The sequence below is a fragment of the Balaenoptera physalus genome, assembly GCF_965194825.1.
Source record: "Balaenoptera physalus genome assembly, chromosome: 19".
Lineage (NCBI taxonomy): Eukaryota > Metazoa > Chordata > Mammalia > Artiodactyla > Balaenopteridae > Balaenoptera > Balaenoptera physalus.
The window spans coordinates 17,336,761-17,358,291 of record NC_138900.1 but is presented as its reverse complement, the minus strand read 5'-3'; the positions used below and the strand labels follow the sequence as shown (position 1 = coordinate 17,358,291).

General features: G+C 42.7%; 1 protein-coding gene across 4 annotated transcripts in view; it reads right to left on the bottom strand.

Annotated features, from left to right (window-relative positions):
* Positions 1–4,435: 4,435 nt before the first annotated feature.
* The window catches only part of LOC309648819 (zinc finger protein 550-like), a 29,070-nt gene continuing 11,974 nt past the window's right edge, over positions 4,436–21,531 (bottom strand). Inside the window, exons 4-6 of one of the 4 annotated variants that reach the window (XR_014256819.1) lie at positions 12,930–13,056; positions 10,205–10,748; positions 4,436–5,472 (exon numbers count right to left, since the gene is read on the bottom strand). Coding sequence is in view for 3 of the 4 variants with exons in the window: in XM_082437915.1 (XP_082294041.1) it covers positions 10,666–10,748; positions 12,930–13,095 (249 nt within the window). In the remaining variant the exon portion in view is untranslated. Of the gene's footprint in view, positions 5,473–5,575; positions 10,749–12,929; positions 13,096–21,531 lie in introns of those variants that run through there. The other 3 variants (XM_082437915.1, XM_082437917.1, XM_082437916.1) reach the window with 3 other exon arrangements.

Genomic DNA, 21,531 nt, shown 5'->3' with positions numbered 1-21,531 from the left:
CTGTTGCTGGTGAAGTTTTACACTAAATCAGAACCCTCTCCGCATGCCACACCAGTGTGTGGTCTCTGCCCTGGGTGTATGGCTTGGTATCCAGCCAGGTGCAAAATGTTTTTCAAGGGTAGACCATGCATGTCACAGAGGTAGGTCTTCTGAGTGGAAGGACCTAACTGAGTGGGATTCCTAACATGCGACACTCCTACTATGCTCCGGAGGGGACCCATCACCTCCACTCCGTGCCAGAACACTAAAGCTGAGACATGCTGGAGAAATTATTGTTAACTTTGGTGGGAGGAAACAGCCCATCACAAACATATGCCTGACCCAGGAATGAGTGCATGGGATTGTTGGGAAGATGAAGGTGTTGAGGTCAGGGTAAGGAAGGGATGCTGTGCCCTAGTAAGCCTCTGAAGGTCACAGAATCTAGGGGCAGCCTTAAGAGTGCCACATACTCACCAAAGCCAAGGATACAAGGATGGGACATGGAACTGGATGGAGAGGCAGGGTTCTCAGGTTACTTCTCTGTAAACACTTTTTAGCAGGGCCTCGGCTGCCGGTAACACACGAACCCTGTGCAGAACCAGGCCCCAGGAAAATCTGGTTACAGCTGAGTTGCTGGTGTGCAGGGACTACTAACAGAAATGTGCACAAGTCACAACACATTAATCATAGGCCAAGCTGGAGAGCCCTGAGGAGTGAGTAGTGGAGAGGGTGAGATGTGGAGACTGCAGGCGGGTGGGGAGTGCAGCCAGGGACACACAGTCAGAGTAGAAATAACAAGTGGTCAAGTTTCAAGAATGGGGAAGGAATGATGTAGAGGAGGTATGGCCATTAGCTTTGGAACACAATAGTGAACAGGGGACATGTCGCTGGTGTGATTTGAACCTAGTCCTGACGTCATGCCGTCCCCCAGCTCCCACTCAGCAAGGCCGGACCACCTTGAGCACCTCTTGCCACAGTTGCAGTAACGTTTGCTCGGCTCAAGCACGTAGGGCTCGTCCTTCAACTCCATTTGGGGGCCTAGAAGATGAGAGTCCTAAGGGAAAGATATGGTAGGTGAAGTTGCCCAGGTGAACTACTCTACCATAGACTACAGGAAAGAAAACCTAAATGAAACAAAATAAAACAAACCAACCAACCCCTCTGAGGAATGTCTGGCAGGGATAATCCAGTGGTCCCAGACAAATAGTGCCTATGTCAGTGCCTATAATTCCTGGCACAGCCAGAACCCAGGAAATGTCAGCTGAAAGGGGCAGCAGAACCCAAGTCACAGAACTGTCCCAGAACTGGGCAACCATCTAAGGAGGGAATGGCTAAGCCAGATGGGATCCACCAGGCTGACCTCAAGATGAATGACTCTCGCCCCTTATCTGCAGGGCTTCAGGGTGGCAGTTGTTGGGGCTGATAGAGGACTATACTGCTTAGAGTAGTGCATACAGCTCAGCCCTGGAACCCTGGCACATATGCCAGGAAAGTGGGAAGGAAGATGTGCCCATGCTCCAGCTGTGGGAATGAGAGCTGCCTCCGGGGAGAAGGGGACAGGCAGAAACCAGCTCAGGTCACTGGGGTAGATGTGAAGGCCTTATGCAGTGAAGCCATAAGTGCAAAGTTGTCCAGCACCACTTCACAGTACAGGATTCTCTGAGCCTCATCAAGCTGTCCCCATTGCCCCCAGGGAAAACTAAATGGCAATATCCTCAAAGGTCATACAGCCCTTTGTGTGGGGGCAGTTGATTCCATGATTGGCAGGGCCCCAGTCCATCCTCCCATAATCCATCCCATGCTCAACTTCTTCCCCAACTTCGCAATTCAGAGGAGATACCAGACACTGGTGCTCACTCTCAACTAATACCCCATTGATCACTGTGTTAACCCACAGTGACAGCAGACAGGCAGGCAGATAGACACCAACTAAGCTCTGGGCCTTGTAGGCAGGGTATTTTAAAATGTACCTGGGGTTTGTTTTTATCAGGTATGGTAAGATGACAGACATGGAGAAAACTGTCTTTGAAAGAAGAGTTTATTACTTACAACTCCCAAGAGGAAGGAGCACATCAAGCCATGCAGGGCCACATGGGGAGGCACCAGGGTTGGTCAGGAGGCAGAGGAGTGAGAAGAAAACAGGCGCCAGAGACCACTGTGGTTTTTGCAGGAAGGAATGCGCAAAGCAGGGTAGGCAAGCTGAGCAGGTTTAGGATTGGAGAGTTTGAATAATTTTGGTAAGTTCTGGGCTATGAGGTGGCATCTAGTTGTCCAGTACCTGGCCCTGGGGCAATTTAGGGCAGGGGGATAGTGTCCTAGGCTGCAGGAGCCTGCTAAGAGGAGGTGGGTGGGGGTATGGACACAGATTGGTTGATTTGCATATCAAAGACTTGCTCACAGGTAACTTCCTTACTGCCTCTAGGAACTAGCTAGCTCTGGGAGAGGCAGTCTCTCCAGGATCAGCAAGGCCCCCAAGACGTCAACCCACCATGAATACAGAAAATAAAAAGACACGATGAATACACAAGGCCCAACCCCATCTCCTGGTGGCACCAAGAGCATAACTCAGTCTTCTTCTTCAATCCCCAATACCAGGGCCCTGGAGCCAACAGTTAACACTTCCTCCCTACATGCATATCACTCTTTAGACTGCACTTCCCTCATAACTCTAGACCCCCCTTCCCCATGAACCCCCAACACCACTGCTACCCAATCCCTGGCCCACACCCTAGCCTTCTCCATAGACTCCCCACAAATCACTCTGCACCTGGCATTCAGAGAGCGTTTTGCAAATGCAACCAGGATCTCATCCTGCCCAAGACCTTCTGTATCAGTTTTCTTTTTTTTTTTTAAATTAATGAATTTTTTTTGGCTGCGTTGGGTCTTCGTTGCTGTGCGTGGGCTTTCTCTAGTCGCAGTGAGCGGGGGCTACTCTTTGTTGCAGTGCGCAGGCTTCTAATTGCGGTGGTTTCTCTTGTTGCGGAGCACAGGTTCTAGACACGTGGGCTTCAGTAGCTGTGGCACGTGGGCCCAGTAGTTGTGGCTCGTGGGCTCTAGAGCGCAGGCTCAGTAGTTGTGGTGCATGGGCTTAGTTGCTCCACGGCATGTGGGATCTTCCTGGACCAGGGATCGAACCCATGTCCCCTGCACTGGCAGGCGGATTCTTAACCACTGCACCACCAGGGAAGTCCCTGTATTAGTTTTCTAGTGCTGCTGTAACAGAGTACCACACACTGAACAACAGAAATTTATTATCTCCAGTTCTGGAAGCTAGAAGTCTGAAATAAAGGTGTCAGCAGGACCATGCTCTCCGACGGCTCTAGGGGAGAATGCTTCCTTGCCTTGTGTAGCTTCTGGTGTTTGCTGGCAGTCCCTGGTGTTCCTTGGCTTGTAGATGTATTGCTCCAGTCACCTGGCCATTTTCTGTGTGTCTTCACATCATCTTCCCTTTGTATCTGTCTCCGTGTCCATTTCCCCTTTTTTCTGAGGACACCAGGCATATTGGATTCAGGCCCAGTTTAATGACCTCATTTTAGCTTAATTACCTCTATAAAGACTAATTACAAGTGAGGTCACATCCTGAGGTGCTGCATGTTAGCACTTCCACATATCTTTTAGGGGAGACATGACTTAACCCACTGGCAAGGGCGGCACCCAATCCTGCTCTGACGGCCTCCCACCGGGCTCTGTTGCTGGCTTCAACCTCAGTCATAACTACACACAGATGTCTGATGCCCTCAATCATTTTCTCATCTGTGTTGCACATTCTGTCCCTTCATCACCAATGGTCACCAGGTCAAAAGCCTGGTATGTCCACAGAGGGGTGAATAAGCATTAGGCCAGGCCTTATTGTAATTTTACTTCCATTCCTGCTAAACCTCAGCATCCATCTAAAATCCATTTCCGGGGGCTTCCCTGGTGGCGCAGTGGTTGGGAATCCGCCTGCCAATGCAGGGGACACGGGTTCGTGCCTTGGTCCGGGAAGATCCCACACGATGCGGAGCGGCTAGGCCCGTGAGCCACAACTACTGAGCTTGCGCATCTGGAGCCTGTGCTCCGCAACGGGAGAGGCCGCGACAGTGCGAGGCCCGCGCACCGCGATGAGGAGTGGCCCCCGCTCGCCGCAACTGGAGAAAGCCCTTGCTCAGAAACGAAGACCCAACACAGCCAAAGGTAAATAATTAAATAAATAAATTTAAAATCCATTCCCCCTTGGAATATTTGGCCACCTGCTAGACCCTGATCTTCCTGCAGGCACCCCTCATGGTCACTGTATTCGCTCTCCTGTCCTTGTGATGCCCATCATCCTCACTCATTTGCCCGAGCAAGATAAACGGTCCTCGGCCCCCACCCTCTCCTTTCTTTCCTTGCATTTTTGTTGCTACCATGACCAGAAGATTCCACCTCCTAAATCTAACCCACAATTCCATACTCAGCCATACACCAGATGCCACGGTTTGGATGCTTGTAACCTGAAAGCCCCCCCAGCAGACCATAATTGTGTGTCTAGTTCTGCCTATTCATAACCTCCACTCAGGGGTCTCTGCAACGTCAGACTCAACATGACTAAAACCTAATTTGCACCAGTTGGCTCCTTTAAAATTTTTTATTCTTAAAAATAGATCACGAAGAAGGGTTTCATAACTATAGGCAGGCCTGTTGTCTAACAGGCGAATTCTTACAAGGCCATATGATTCGACACTTGACAACATCATGTCTAACTGCCCTCAGGCCAAAGCTCAAGTGGAAGTGACATGATTTCAAGAGTGTGACAGCAGTTGACAAGTCACCGTTCATCTCTAATTCTCAGGAACTTCACCTTGCTCCTGCCTCCCCTCTGGCTCTCAAAGCAGCCACACCCAGGTACATATGTTTGACCAGGAGATGGCACAGCCTGATGACCAGTGACTCAGAGACACCAGGGACCGCCCTCATCAAGACTTCATCAGCCCATCACCTGAACCTGCCATCCGCAAGCGAGCACCAATTAAGTGTAAGGGAAGCTGGGTGTCCAGGAAGACAAAAAGGGATTGCTGAGCACCTAGCCAGTTTCTACACGATCAATCAATTTGGCCACGAGATACCTGTTATGTTATTTCTCTCACACCCCCAGCACGCTCATCCTTTTCATGTGACAACCCCACAGCCCATTCAATCACTGCCTCCATCAATGTTAGAATTTCTGTTCCTAACCTAACCTCAGACCTGGAGACTACGAACATACAGTTGTGGTTCAGAGACACAGTGGAAGGGACCTGTTCACACTGCTGAAGAAATAACTGCTAACCTAGCTTCCTAAACAAATCAATAGTGCTTCTGAAGCAAGAGTATGAAATAAACTACTTCACGTCATAAATGAGAAATTTAATGTAAAATTAACCTGCAGAAAACAAAATTCTTCTTTAAGGATTTTCTATACAATGATGATGAAAAGTGATCCCAGGTGAAAGATCTGCGATGACAGAAGAAATGAGGATCCAAGGAGAGATGCATCTGTGGATTTAAAAAGTGCTCGTTATCTGTGTAAAACATGAATAATATTCCATTATGAAGTTAGAATGGTAGCATTACCATGTATAGCCTCAATAACATGTATATATATATTTAAATTGAACACCAATATTTTATTTTTTAATCATATGTATATATTGAGATGGGACAAATTGGTTAATGTTCTAAGTCTCTTAATATGGTGGAGGAGGAAGGTAAAGTGTTTGAAACTCCTTGTTCTATTATGTTAAACAAGTGTTTGTAATTTTTAGATTAAACAATACTAAGAATCAGGGTATACACTTCCAAACTAGAAGAAAGAATATTTGGATTGTAAGTAAGTAATCAATGGAAACTTTATAAAAAATGACCACCTAAAGAACAGTGAGGCAAAGAAATCTACAAAATAGAAGAATATATTTAAAGCCAAATATATCAACTGTTACATTAAGTGAATATGAGAGAAATGTTCAAATTAGCAGTTAGTGATCTTTATTGGCCCAAAATACCCTGTATGAGGGATTTAATTTTCAGTGAATTTAAATTTTCATTCAAAGCACGACTAATTCCATGGCATCCTCAGCCACCACCAGTGGAAAAGGAGACAGAGGGTGGGTAGGGATGTCCTACATTTGGCTGGAGAGGTGCCAAGATCTTATGTTGAAGGTCATCAGCGTCACAACCAACGTACGTTAAGGCCTAAAGCCAGCTGAGATGTCATTGGGAAACTGTAGTACATGTGCTTTTATTCAGAAAATCCCTAGGTCAGCAGCATTCTCTGGTGAGGGAGATGGGGGTGGGGAAAGGACAGTATAAAGAAGGAAAACTGTGATAGTAATTACAAAAATAGCTGCCCTTTATTAAACATGTTCATATATCAAGCATACGTATGTGTACAGACTCTGTGTCCTTTAATCTACACAGCAGCCTGGAGGGGTGACCTGCCCAGTTTACAGAGAAGGAAATCAAGACCTAGAGATCCCTGAGTTGCCCTCAGTGATGCTTGGTAAATAGCTGGGAATGGTGCCCCACAGAGCTGCAGCTCTGCCCACCACCGACATGGTCTCCTTCCCAGTATCATCTAATCTGGGCAGGGCCAAGGCCCCTCTGTGTTAGAGAAACAAAGCCATAGAAAAATGAACTGCCCAAGTAACCCTCCTGGGGACAGGGAAGAGTCTTGCTTTTTCTATGCCCCAGAAATGGCAGCCTTTGGCTTCACTCACTCAACCTGTTACTGTGTACTGGTTGAGAAATCTAAACATGAGACTAGGACACGCCCTGCAGTCCCATGTATGCAGTGGGTTTTTAAGAGATGGAAAAAGTCATTCCCTGGGGTTCACCCCCTTATCTCAACCACCCATACATCCATACATCCTGTTAGCTCTGCTTCCTAACATGTCCCTGGTCATACTCTTCCCTCTAAGCTTAACACTGCAGTCCTGAGCCAGTCCACCATCAACACACTCCTGGATTATACTGCGGCTTGGCCACATGCCCTGCATCTGTTCTTGGCTCTACTGAGTACATTTCTCACACACTAGTTAGAGGGAGATTTAAAAACAAATCAGATCATGTCTTTGTCCTAGTGAAACCCTCCCACAGCCTCCCAGAGCAATTAGGATAAAATCTACATTTCTCACGTGGCCTACAAAAACCTGTGCATCCATCTCTGCATCCCACTCTATTTCACGCCTGCCACTCTCCTCCTCTCCACACTGGCCCAGCTCTTGGCAGCCTCAAAATCTTGGCCCATGCTATTGTCTTTTGCAGGAATACTATTCCCTATCTTTGAACCCGGCTTCCATGCCTACAAAGGAGTCTGCATGAAACCTATTCTGCTCTCCTTATTGTGCTTTATAATTTATTGATCATCTTCCCATTTTTACTGACAAGAATGCTAAAACCTGGGGAAAAGAGACTTGTCAAAGTCTGGTGATGGGAATAGTTCAGAAGTGCTGGAATTCCAATCTATACTCAGTATCCAAGCCCTTAGCAACCAGCAACTAGACTACTCTTGCCCCTGTACATCTTTCCTCCAAGACCCAAGTTTTGAACCTACTCTTCTTTATGCCTTTGGGGGCCCTGGACAGGTTTCTTTTGTAGCAGCAGAGTTGTTTTGCTGCACCTGTTTTCATGTGTGTTTCCCACACTATATGGTGAGTTCTATTCTTGCTCAAGGGCCAAGTCTTAGTCACCCATGTGTCTTTACTATCCATGATGTGTCAAGGACACAGTGTGTGGTAATGTGGATGAAGGATGACTCAAGACTCTTGCTTATCATACCAGCAGGAACATACCAGACCCCTTTGGACACAGGAGTGAAGACTGAATGAGAGAACTGAACCCCAGGGTGTCCTTCCTCCATTGGACTGTGCATCATTCCTGCTTTGGGACAATTGGAGGCTCGTGTTTTTGTGTGAGCCATGTTATAGCACAGATCTTCCTGGTGTGGAACCAAGGTGTGATCTAGGAGAGGAGGACCTCCAACCTCTGTGATGCAGGGGTTCAGCTACCTGAGGCAGCTGAACCCCTGCATAGCTACAGCAGAGACTGTGTACCTGAGGGATGATAGGGTTTCTCTTCAATATGAATTCTCAGATGTTGAGTAAGATTATTCCACTGACTGAGCAATTTGCCACAGTGGTTGTAATCAAAAGGCATTTTCCTACTATGAGTCCTCTGAAGTAGACCGAGGTTTGCCCATGCGTGAAAGATCTACCCACGTTTCTCATACTCATCGGGTTTCTCTCCACTATGAATCCCTCAGTGGCTAGTGAGGGATGAACTAAGGCTTACAACTTTTCCACATTCACTGCATTCATAGGGCTTCTCCCCAGTGAAGAAGACCTCACACGTCTAATTGAGGATAGCTTGTCACAAAAGGCTTTCCTACATTCTTTACAGTAAAAAGGCCTTTCCTCCAGGGTGGGTCCTATGATGTAGACAAAATCAGAGTGGTAAGTGAAAGTCTTCCCACGTTCACTGCATTTATAGGACTTCTTTCCAGCATGAATCCATGTATGTCAAGTTAAGGAAGAGCTGTCACAAAAGGCTTTTCTACATTCTTTGCCCTGCAAGAGTTTTCCCCCACTGGATAAAATCAGAGTGGTCTATGAAGGTACTTCCACATTCACTGCACTCATAGGCTTTCTGTCCAGTGTGAATATGCTGGTTCTCTGTGAGGTGTGACCTGTGATTGAAGGCCTCATCACACGCAGTGCATTCATATGGCTTCTCCCCAGTGTGGGTGCTGTAGTGCTGAGTGAGTCCTGCCCTCTTGAGAAGGGTTTTCCCATATTAATCGCATTGGCAGGGCTTCAGTCCAGGTTGAGTCCACTAATGTTGAAGATGGAAGCAATTATATTTTTAACATGGATTTGGTTATTTACTGAGACTTCAGCAACTGCGAATTTGTAATAAGGTCTGAGTGGCTGGGGAAGCTGATGCAGGAGAGAGAGCTGACCAGAGGCACAGAGCAGATGTGCAGAGATCAGGTGGGAGTCTGTCAGCATCATGCAGGTGAGAGATAATGATGGCATGGACAGGGTGTTAGTGCTGAAGCTGATGAGCTGATGGATTCAGGAGATGTATATGATGTAGAATGGACAGGCCTCGGAATGGCTAGATGTTGGGCTTGATGGTGATAGAGGTGTTGGGCTGTTGTCTGTGTTTCCTGCCTTCTCAATTTCTAGATGGCAGGGTCATTCACTACAACTAGGGAGGTAGGAGGAGTGGCCAAGATCATGAGTTCCTTCTCAGGCATGATGAATATGAAATGCCTTTGAGACATTCACGTGGAGACGTGGGATTGAGGAGAGGGGTGAAATTTTGGAACAAACTCCAAGGAGCTGAGGAGGGGTTGGGCAGAAGCATGTAGCTGGCTGTGCAGCCAGAGGGACTACCAGAGAAAGAGAGACCATCACTCTCATATGGTGCCAATCAACACAGTGATGGCTTCAGGTGCTCTCAGCAGCCCAGCTGTGGGACAGGCAAGGTCAAAGACACCTAAACGTTTTACAGAACAGAAGGGATGGCATGGGGAAAGGATTGCTTCTGAGTGTCTGATTGACAAAGAGAAAAATGTATGCATATATGGAGAGATAAATGGATAAAGAAGGTGGGAAATGGTGGGGTGCAGAGTATAAATGGAGGTATTAATGGTAGAGAAAGAAAGGCTCTTTTCATCTGAGCTCTGAAGGAAACGTATGATATTACTCTTATTCATTACGATGCATGTCATTACATACATTATATCAATATCAATATCAAAGCTAACTTTTTGTGAGGCACTATGTGTCAGGTGCTATACTAAGTTTACATATTTTCTAGTTAGATCCTCAAACAATCCAATGGGATAAAATGAGATAATATTGGGTTGGCCAAAATGTTCATTTGGGATTTTCTGTAAGATGTTATGGAAAAACCCCAACGAACTTTTTTGGCCAACCCAGTATTATTACTATCATTTTCTAACTGAGTGTAGCAGACCAAGTAGAGGTTCACCAAACCCATTTTCTCTTCTCCTTGGGCACACAGCTAAGCCATTTCCTAGCTCTGAGAATACAGGTGTGGCCAAATGCCCAGGTTTCATTAGTGGGATGTCAGTGCAGTGGTGATGGCAATGTTATGTGTACAAGTGGGTATGACTTCTTTCATTCCTCTCTCATTTCCCCTCTGCTGGACAGAGAATGCCAGGAAAGCCTAAATTAAGCCACATGTTGACAATAAAAGGTACCTTGTTCCCTGAAGAGCTGTGTGGTACAGAGCTTCCCACTGACTTACGCAGATCTTGACATGAATGAGGAAAAGAAAAAGACAAAAACAAAACTCCCTGTGCTGAGCTGCTGAGATTATAGTTTCTAGCATTAATTTAAATAAGCTGGCATTAACTTAGCTTATTTCTAACAATGATGAGATCACTCAACATCCCCATGGTCACAAAGCTGAAGAGAGACAAAGCCAGGTGTTAATCTCAAAGATATGGAACCTACAGCCCGACATTTACCTAAGACAACCTACTCCCTCCCAAGTAATGGGGAAGAGTGTAACTGGGTGAGAGGACAGGCCAAAGGGCTCCATGGCCGCTGGGCCCCCAGGGAGGTCACGACAAGAGGCTTCCCAGTGGTCCCCTACTGGTCTGCAGGGTGCAGTGACCCGCCACCTGCTGGCTATTGGTCACCCACCTGGACAGGCACTTTAGAAGAGGCCTCTCTTCAGCATGCATAGATTTTGCTCATTCTCCAGCAGGTGGATCAGTTCTGGTTTTGGAATAGGATACTCTATCATGGAAAAACAAGACAGCAGTGTTTGAGTAAAGGCACAAATGAACCTCTCTTATTCAGTATGATATTCAAGGATGGGATCTTGGAATGAGGCTGCTCCCGCACCTGCAAAGAAAATGCTGACCTGTGAGTGACCTGGAAACCAAGAGCACAAACACCATCCTTGGACCAAAGGTCTGTAGAGGGTAGTGATGGCTGTCTACCTAACACCCATTCCCCCTGATCTCCATCCCTCAGAATCAAATTCAAGGGTACCCTTCCCTTTATACACAGCCATGGGACCCCAGGAAGGTGACACCCTCATCTTGGAAGCTATTTTCAGTGTTCCAACCTCCCTGGGCATCAGAACCACTTGAGAATGCCCGGTTTTGACCATGAGCCAAAAGGAACGAAATCTCTGGGGAAGAAGCCTGGCCAAGAATGCCTTAAAAGCTCTCCAAGTCACTCTGATTCACTCTGTTATAAAGCAGAAACTAACACACCATTGTGAAGCAATCATACTCCAAGAAAGATGTTTAAAAAAAATAAAAAATAAATAAAGCTGTTAAAAAAAAAAAGGCTCTCCAAGTGATTCAGGTACCCAGGGAGGACTGAAAAGTATAAGTCAACTGATGCCTGACTGTCTGACCTCTTTCTGTTTCATTTGGGAAATGTTGAGTGTTCTGCTATTCTGGAGCTATGATTTGTGATGGTGCAAAGTGAGGCAAAGGGAATCTGTATAATGCAGAAGACATCTGCATCAACAGTCTCAGGACAGAAATTAATCCTTGTACTATGAATCTCACAAAAAAGGATGTTGAGTGAAAGACTCCAAACATAAAGCAGTGTACACTGTGTGATTCCATTCATATAATGTTCAGGAACGGGCCAATCCAATCTCTGGGTGTGGAGGTCAGCAGAGTGGTGTCTTTGGTGGGGAACTGACTGAGAGACTGGGGAAAACCTGCTTTGGGGCAAAAAATGCTCCACAACTTGATCCAGGTGGAAGTCATATGAGTGGGTACACAGAAAAATGTACAATTGAGCTAGACACTGAAGACTGTACATTTTACTGAATATAAGTTATACCTCAAATAAACAAGCATATTCAAATAATAACTCATGCTAAAAACTGGCTTAGTTGTCTTTGGGCAGCAGCTTCCTGGAGGGGAGAGAACTGGGTTCAGAATGAGCAAAAGATACTGTGAGAATGAGTGGAGTAGCAACAGTCATGTCAGGAACAGGGCCTGCCATGGGGTGTGAGTGACCAGGGAGCATTAGCTGTGTTCACTATTATAAACTGCTTTTTAAAAAAAAGTTGACCCATATTTTGTTTACTTAAATTGATTTCTTCAGAAGGGGAATCTTATATCACTTGTAAATGGTAAAACTAGATTCCCTTTTCACAAATAGGTTACCATCAAAATATAATAATGAAAACAGAATAATGTTATAAGTTCCAGCAAGCTTATGTGGCCTGCCCTGCAGTATGAGTCAGGGGCTGCTCCTCGTGTTGAAAAGGAAAATTAGCCAAAGTTAGGGGAGACATCAATGATTTCTCACTAAACTAAGACTCTCCTGACAAGAATCAGAAGGCAGGAAAGAGAAGGGGAAAAGGAACGGCTTTCTCAGGTATCCATCAATGCCAGCTGATATTGTCTGCACACCCTCAAACACCATCTTCTGTACCAGCAGAGGACTGTGGCCCAGGCCTTAGGAAGCAAGGGATGATCATGCAGGCATCTGGGGAAAAAATAAGCCTTTAAACCGAGATTGTGTAGTTTCACTGTTGCTGGGTGGCCTGCCTGACCCATGGACGTTTTGGAAAATGGTCCTTCATCTCTAGCCCCTGCTCACTGGGTTATGGGGACCTAATCCAACAAAGCTTGACTATTCAGTTTCGCTCCAGTGAGAATCTGGAATAAGGGCCTCAGACTAAGGCCAGCCTGTACTAGGTACTGGGGTGAAGGTGGGCTTCGTTTAGTTCTTGGTTTTACTTCCTGTTTGTTGGCCCTTCATGGTGCTTGGCTGGACACAGGGAGACCAGGAAAGAGGAGGTGGGACAGGAACACAGCAGGAGTTATGGGTGGGAGGGAGGGTGGACTCCAGGGGCCTTGTCTACCAGTCAAGCCTGGAGTGAGAGGGTAAAATGAAGAAAGAGGCTGCGGGTTCCCCACACGGGAGGGAGGTGATCCTTACCCAGTAAGACCAGAAGACTGCAGGTCTCCAGCATTACCTCCTGATACAGGGCCTTCTGTGCCAGATCCAATTGCCCCCACTCCTCCCAAGTGAAGGTCATGGCCAAGAACCTGAAGATCATCGACACCTGGAAAGTCAAACAGAGACAGCCACCTTGACTTTGGGACTGTTAGATGAGATTAGAGTGTTGCTTGGTCACTGCTAAAGATGCAGAGAGACTCAAGGCCTTAATCACCAAGCACATCTAGTGAGCCAAGCTCTTTGCTGTGTTCAGTGTGGAGGCTGATGCTGCCTTTCACATAATGCAGTTGTGCCAGAGAGAAATGCCATCAATGGGGGAAGCCATTGGAGAATGACACAAGGTTAGGACAAGTCCATAGGACTATAAGGTGCAGACAGTAAGTGCTCTGGTGTGTCAGAGAATGGGAAAATAAGATAAAAATTCCAATAATAATGGCAGCAGCAGCTGAGCCTCACTGGTCCTCACTGTGTATCAGCACGATGCCAAGGGCTTCATAGGGTCTGTTAAAGTGTCTAAAGTCCCAGGTCTGGACCCAGATTCCTAGGTTTCAGTCCATCCTTTAGAAACAAAAATTTGCCAGGTACATGACCTTGGGGAAAGCACTTCATTTTTTTTTTAAACATCTTTATTGGAGTATAATTGCTTTACAATGGTGTGTTAGTTTCTGCTTTATAACAAAGTGAATCAGTTATACATATACATATGTTCCCATATCTCTTCCCTCTTGTGTCTCCCTCCCTCCCACCCCTCTAGGTGGTCACAAAGCACAGACCTGATCTCCCTGTGCTATGCGGCTGCTTCCCATTAGCTATCTGTTTTACGTTTGGTAGTGTATATATGTCCATGCCACTCTCTCACTTTGTCACAGCTTCCCCTTCCCCCTCCCCATATCCTCAAGTCCATTCTCTAGTAGGTCTGTGTCTTTATTCCCGTCTTGCCCCTAGGTTCTTCATGACCATTTTTTTCCCCTTAGATTCCATATATATGTGTTAGCATACAGTATTTGTTTTTCTCTTTCTGACTTACTTCACTCTGTATGATAGACTCTAGGTCCATCCATCTCACTACAAATAACTCCATTTCGTTTCTTTTTATGGCTGAGTAATATTCCACTGTATATATGTGCCACATCGTCTTTATCCATTCATCTGTTGATGGACACTTAGGTTGCTTCCATGTCCTGGCTATTGTAAATAGAGCTGCAATGAACAATTTGGTACATGACTATTTTTGAATTATGGTTTTCTCAGGGTATATGCCAAGTAGTGGGATTGCTGGGTCATATGGTAGTTCTTAGTTTTTTAAGGAACCTCCATACTGTTCTCCATAGTGGCTGTATCAATTTACATTCCTACCAACAGTGCAAGAGTGTTCCCTCTTCTCCACACCCTCTCCAGCATTTACTGTTTCTAGATTTTTTGATGATGGCCATTCTGACTGGTGTGAGATGATATCTCATTGTAGTTTTGATTTGCATTTCTCTAATGATTAATGATGTTGAGCATCCTTTCATGTGTTTGTTGGCAATCTGTATATATTCTTTGGAGAAATGTCTATTTAGGTCTTCTGCCCATTTTTGGATTGGGTTGTTTGTTTTTTTGATATTGAGCTGCATGAGCTGCTTGCAAATTTTGGAGATTAATCCTTTGTCAGTTGCTTCATTTGCAAATATTTTCTCCAAGCACTTCATGTTTTTTTAACCCTCTTAACAAAAATTATTTTAAATTAATTTTTATTGGAGTATAGTTGCTTTACAATGTTGTGTTAATTTCTACTGTACAGCAAAATGAATCAGCTATACATATACATATATCCCTTCCTTTTTGGATTTCCTTCCCACTTAGGTAACCACAGTGCATTAAGTAGAGTTGCCTGTGCTCTACAGTAGGTTCTCATTAATTATCTATTTTATACATAGTATCAATAGTGTATATGTGTCAATCCCAATTTCCCAACTCCTCCCACCCTCCCTCCCCCCTTGGTATCCATACATTTGTTCTCTATGTCTGTGTCTCTATTTCTGCTTTGCAGATAAGATCATCTATACCATTTTTCTAAATTCCACATATATGCATTAATATGTGATATTTGTTTTTCTCTTTCTGATTTACTTCACTCTGTATGACACTCTCTAGGTCCATCCACATCCCTACAAATGACCCAATTTTGTTCCTTTTTATGGCTGAGTAATATTCTGTTGTATATAAGTACCACATATTCTTTATCCATTCCTCTGTTGATGGACATTTAGGTTACTTCAGTGTCCTGGATATTGTAAATAGTGCTGCTATGAACATTGGGGTGCAAGTGTCTTTTTGAATTATGGTTTTCGCAGGGTATATGCCCAGCAGTTGTATTGCTGGGTCATATGGTAGTTCTATTTTTAGTTTTTTAAGGAACCTCCAAACTGTTTTTCATAGTGGCTGTATCAATTTACATTCCCACCAACAGTGCATGAGGGTTCCCTTTTCTCCACACCCTCTCCAGCATTTCCTGTTTGTAGATTTTTTTGATGATGGCCATTCTGATTGGTATGAGGTGATACCTCAGGGCAGTTTTGATTTGCGTCTCTCTAATAATTAGTGATGTTGAGCATCTTTTCATGTGTTTGTTGGCCATCTGTATGTCTTCTTTGGGGAAATGTCTATTTAGGTCTTCCACCCATTTTTTGATTGGGTTGTTTGTTTTTTTGATACTGAGCTGCATGAGCTGCTTGTATATTTTGGAGATTAATCCTTTGTCAGTTGCTTCATTTGAAAATATTTTTTCCCATTCTGAGGGTTGTCTTTTCCTCTTGTTTATGGTTTCCTTTGCTGTGCAAAAGTTTTAAGTTTTATTACGTCCCATTTGTTTTTGTTTTTATTTTCATTACTCTAGGAGGTGGGTCAAAAAAGATCTTGCTGCAACTTATGTCAAAGAGTGTTCTACCTATGTTTTCCTCTAAGAGTTTTATAGTGTCCGGCCTTACATTTAGGTCTTTAATCCATTTTGAGTTTATTTTTGTGTATGGTGTTAGGAAGTGTTCTAATTTCATTCTTTTACATGTAGCTGTCCAGTTTTCCTAGCACCACTTATTGAAGAGGCTGTCTTTTCTCCATTGTATATTTTTGCCTCCTTTGTCATAGATTAGGAGATCATAGGTGCGTGGGTTTGTCTCTGGGCTTTCTATCCTGTTCCATTGATCTATATTTCTGTTTTTGTGCCAGTATCATACTGTCTTGATTACTGTAGCTTTGTAGTATAGTCTGAAGTTGGGGAGCCTGATTCCTCCAGCTCTGTTTTCCTTTCTCAAGATTGCTTTGGCTATTCGGGGTCTTTTGTGTCTCCATACAAATTGTAAAAATTTTTGTTGTAGTTCTGTGAAAAATGCCATTGGTAATTTAATAGGGATTGCATTGAATCTGTAGCTTGCTTTGGGTAGTATAGTCATTTTCACAATATTGATTCTTCCAATCCAGGAACATGGTATATCTCTCCATCTGTTTGTGTCATCTTTGATTTCTTTCATCAGTATCTTATAGTTTTCTGTGTACAGGTATTTTGCCTCCTTAGGTAGGTTTATTCCTAGATATTTTATTCTTTTTGTTGCAATGGTAAATAGGATTGTTTCCTTAATTTCTCTTTCTGATCTCTCGTTGTTAGTGTATGGGAATGCAAGAGATTTCTGTGTATTAGTTTTGTATCCTATGACTTTACTAAATTCATTGATTAGCTTTAGTAGTTTTCTGGTGGCATCTTTAGAATTTTCTATGTATAATGTCATGTCATCTGCAAACAGTGACAGTTTTACTTCTTCTTTTCCAATTTGGACTCTTTTATTTCTTTTTCTTCTCTGATTGCCATGGCTAGGACTTCCAAAACTATGTTGAATAATAGTGGCGAGAGTGGACACCCTTGTCTTGTTCCTGATCTTAGAGGAAATGCTTTCAGTTTTTCACCATTGAGAATAATGTTTACTGTGGGTTTGTCATATATGGTCTTTATTATGTTGAGGTAGGTTCCCTCTATGCCCACTTTCTGGAGAGTTTTTTTAACATAAATGGGTGTGGAATTTTGTCAAAAGCTTTTTCTGCATCTATTGAGATGATCATATGGTTTTTCTCCTTCAATTTGCTAATATGGTGTATCACATTGATTGATTTGCATGTACTGAAGAATCCTTACATCCCTGGAATAAATCCCATTTGATCATGGTGTATGATCCTTTTCATGTGCTGTTGGATTTGGTTTGCTAGTATTTTTTGTCTATGTTCATCAGTGATATTGGCCTGGAATTTTCTTTTTTTTGTGATATCTTTGTCTGGTTTTGGTATCAGGGTGATGATGTCCCCGTAAAATGAGTTTGGGAGTATTCCACCCTCAAGCACTTCATTTCTTTGAGCCTCAACTTCCCCATAGATATAGTAATAGTTACCACATCACTAGGTTGTTCTGAGAATTAAAGAAAACATGTTGCAAAAGCAAACATTGGAGTGAATGGCTTATGTAAGGACTCGTGTGTGTGTGTGTGTGTGTACGTGCATGTGTGTAAGAGTTTGGAAGTTTCTTTCTTCTTTTTTTGTAATTACTAGTAATTATATTTCTTAGAACCATATCAGATTTACAGAAAAAGTCAGCAGATAATAGAGAATTCCCATATTTACCACTTCCCTCCCCAGTTTCCCCTATTATTAACATCTTACATTAGTATGGTATATTTGTTACAATTAATGAACCAGTATTGATATATTATTATTAACTAAAGTCCATAGTTCATTCTGACTACCTTAGTATTTATCTAAAGTCATTTTTCTGTTCTAGAACCCCATCCAAGATACCACACTGCATTAGTTATGCCTCCTCAGGCTCTTCTTGGCTGTGACAGTTTCTCAGACTTTGCTTGTTTTTGATGATCTTGACAGTTTTGGTCAGGTATATTGTTGGATGCCCCTCTATTGGAACTTAACTGTTGGTTTTTTTTTTTCATGATTGTGGGACTTTTCTAATGGGCCTATCGTTGTGGGGGAGGAAGATCACAGATGTAGAATGCCATTTTTACCACATCATAGGAAGGGTACATACTATCAACATGATTTATGGCTGCCTATTGATGCTCACTTTGATTACTTGGCTGAAGTAGTGTTCATCAGGGTTCCCCACTGTCCATACTGTACTCTTAGAAAGTAAGTCACTATGCACTGCCCATACTTAAGGAGTGGGGAGTTATACTCCCTCTCCCTTAGTGTGGAGTATCTACTAAGTTTTTTAGAATTCTTCAGCACAGGAGATTTGTCTTTTATTCCCCATTTATTAACTTATCCAATAATCTATTTGTATCAATATGTATTCATATACTGTTATACTTTGAGGTATAATTACATATATATATATACACACACACACACACACAGAGATACACATATATATATACTGTTACTCAAATTTTTCCATCTTTGGCTAATGGGAGCTCTTTCAGTTGGTTCCCTGTGTCTCTTTGACATACTCCCATAATTGTGTGTTTTTTTGGAGGATTTCCTTACTTTCTGGCATTACTAGATTGACCCAGTCCTAGACTCAGCCATTTCTCCAAGGAGCCTTGATTCATTTTATTAGAGAATTGTATTAGAATCAAGATCTGAGCACTAGGTGTGCTCACTGTTACTTGGGATGTCATTGCTTTTAGGCCCTCTCAGCTAACAAAACAAAGAAATATGTGTATACACTAATCTGTATCTGTATAGACCATCTGTATCTATATAAAATTAAACGAGTTCTTACTGATGCCTCCACTCTAATCCACTACCACATGGATCATTCTAGTCTCCTTTCTTTACTTATCTGTAAATTCCTGCTCCAACAGTGAAACACCTGGCTCCTACCATCCACCATCCATTAACTTAATAGTTCAATACCAGGGTAGATATATAGCACTATCAGAATTGTTAACCTGTACTCCTGCAGGGACAACTTTATCAACTAAAGTGCATATTTGCAGTTCAATTTGCCTTTAGTCTTATAGATCCCGTTCATTTCCAAAGTTACTTAGGTCAGCACCTTTTCCCCATTCCCTCTGTGAGGTTGTTTCATACATTCATAATACAGTTAGATTCTCTGGTTGCAGTATGCATTATTTTCTGGGATCTCTCAATCTCCTAAATTGTTATTTTAATTTGCACACATTAAGGTTCACTTTTTGTATTGTACAGTTCTATGGGTTTTGACAAATATATAACAGTATCAGAGAATAATTTCACAGCCATAAAAATCCCCTGTGCTTTATATATTCATCCCTCCAACCTTCTCTCTAACCCCTAGCAACCACTAATCTTACTGTATCTATAGTTTTGCCTTTTATCAAATGTCATATAATTAGAATCATACAGTTGCCTTTCCAGACTAGCTTCTTTCACTTAGCAATTTGCAAATAAGAATATACATTAAAAAGAAGAATTTAATAAGTCCCCACATACAGATCACTCAGTTTCAACATTTATCCTAATTTTTGCTACTCTTGTTTCATCTGTCCCCTCTTTTTTTTCCTGGTTGGAGCAGTTTAAGGAAAATCCTATAATTACTTCAGTATGCATCTCCCACAGATAAGAACATTTAAAAAATATAACCATGCCAATATCATACCTAAAAAATGTAAAAAGACTCCTTAATACTCAGTTTGTACTTAAAATTTCCTGATTATATCAAAGATGGCATTTTATTGTTGGTTTGTTCAGTTCATCATCCAAACAAGACCAATCTCTCTCTCTCTCTCTCTCTCTCTCCTTCTCTCTTTCAATCTCATAAAGAAGTAAAATCTTTTGTCATCACAAATGAGATGTTGGGCAATGGAATAAATTCTTACATCAAGCTCATTTTGGTGTTGGTTACAAATATAAACATCAAGAGATTTTTACAGAGAGCCCAAGAGAGAGTAGATATTAAATAGCATGAAATTTCAGCAAAGCAAGCTGAATTTTGTTTTGTTTTGTCCTGGTGTTGCATTATTTCTGCATCATATCCACTTAGCATGAGCAGAAGCAAGAAGAACTACGATCCTGCAGCCTGTGGAACAAAAACCACATTCACAGAAAGACAGATAAGATGAAAAGGCAGAGGGCTATGTACCAGATGAAGGAACAAGATAAAACCCCAGAAAAACAACTAAATGAAGTGGAGATAGGCAACCTTCCAGAAAAAGAATTCAGAATAATGATAGTGAAGATGATCCAGGACCTCGGAAAAAGAATGGAGGCAAAGATCGAGAAGATGCAAGAAATGTTTGACAAAGACCTAGAAGAATTAAAGAACAAACAGAGATGAACAGTACAATAACTGAAATGAAAAATACACTAGAAGGAATCAATAGCAGAGTAACTGAGGCAGAAGAACGGATAAGTGACCTGGAAGACAGAATGGTGGAATTCACTGCTGTGAGACAGAGTAAAGAAAAAAGAATGAAAATAAATGAAGACAGCCTAAGAGACCTCTGGGACAACATTAAACGCAACAACATTCACATTATAGGGGTCCCAGAGGGAGAAGAGAGAGAGAAAGGACCCGAGAAAATATTTGAAGAGATTATAGTCAAAAACTTCCCTAACATGGGAAAGGAAATAGCCATCCAAGTCCAGAAAGTGCAGAGAGTCCCATAAAGGATAAACCCAAGGAGAAACATGCCGAGACACATAGTAATCAAATTGGCAAAAATTAAAGACAAAGACAAATTATTGAAAGCAGCAAGGGAAAAACGACAAATAACATACAAGGGAACTCCCATAAGGTTAAGAGCTGATTTCTCAGCAGAAACTCTACAAGTCAGAAGGGAGTGTCATGACATATTTAAAGAAATGAAAGGGAAGAACCTACAACCAAGATTACTCTACCCGGCAAGGATCTCATTCAGATTCGATGGAGAAATCAAAAGCTTTACAGACAAGCAAAAGCTAAGAGAATTCAGCACCACCAAACCAGCTCTACAACAAATGCTAAAGGAACTTCTCTAAGTGGGAAACACAAGAGAAGAAAAGCACCTACAAAAACAAACCCAAAACAATTAAGAAAATGGTAATAGGAACATACATATCGATAATTACCTTAAATGTGAATGGATTAAATGCTCCAACCAAAAGACACAGGCTTGCTGAATGGATACAAAAACAAGACCCATATATATGCTGTCTACAAGAGACCCACTTCAGACCTAGGGACACATACAGACTGAAAGTGAGGGGATGGAAAAAGATATTCCATGCAAATGGAAATCAAAAGACAGCTGGAGTAGCAATACTCATATCAGATAAAGTAGACTTTAAAATAAAGAATGTTACAAGAGACAAGGAAGGACACTACATAATGATCAAGGGATCAATCCAAGAAGAAGATATAACAATTATAAATATATATGCACCCAACACAGGAGCACCTCAATACATAAGGCAACTGCTAACAGCTATAAAAGAGGAACTCGACAGTAACACAATAATAGTGGGAGACTTTAACACCTCACTTACACCAATGGACAGATCATCCAAACAGAAAATTAATAAGGAAACACAAGCTTTAAATGACACAATAGACCAGATAGATTTAATTGATATTTATAGGACA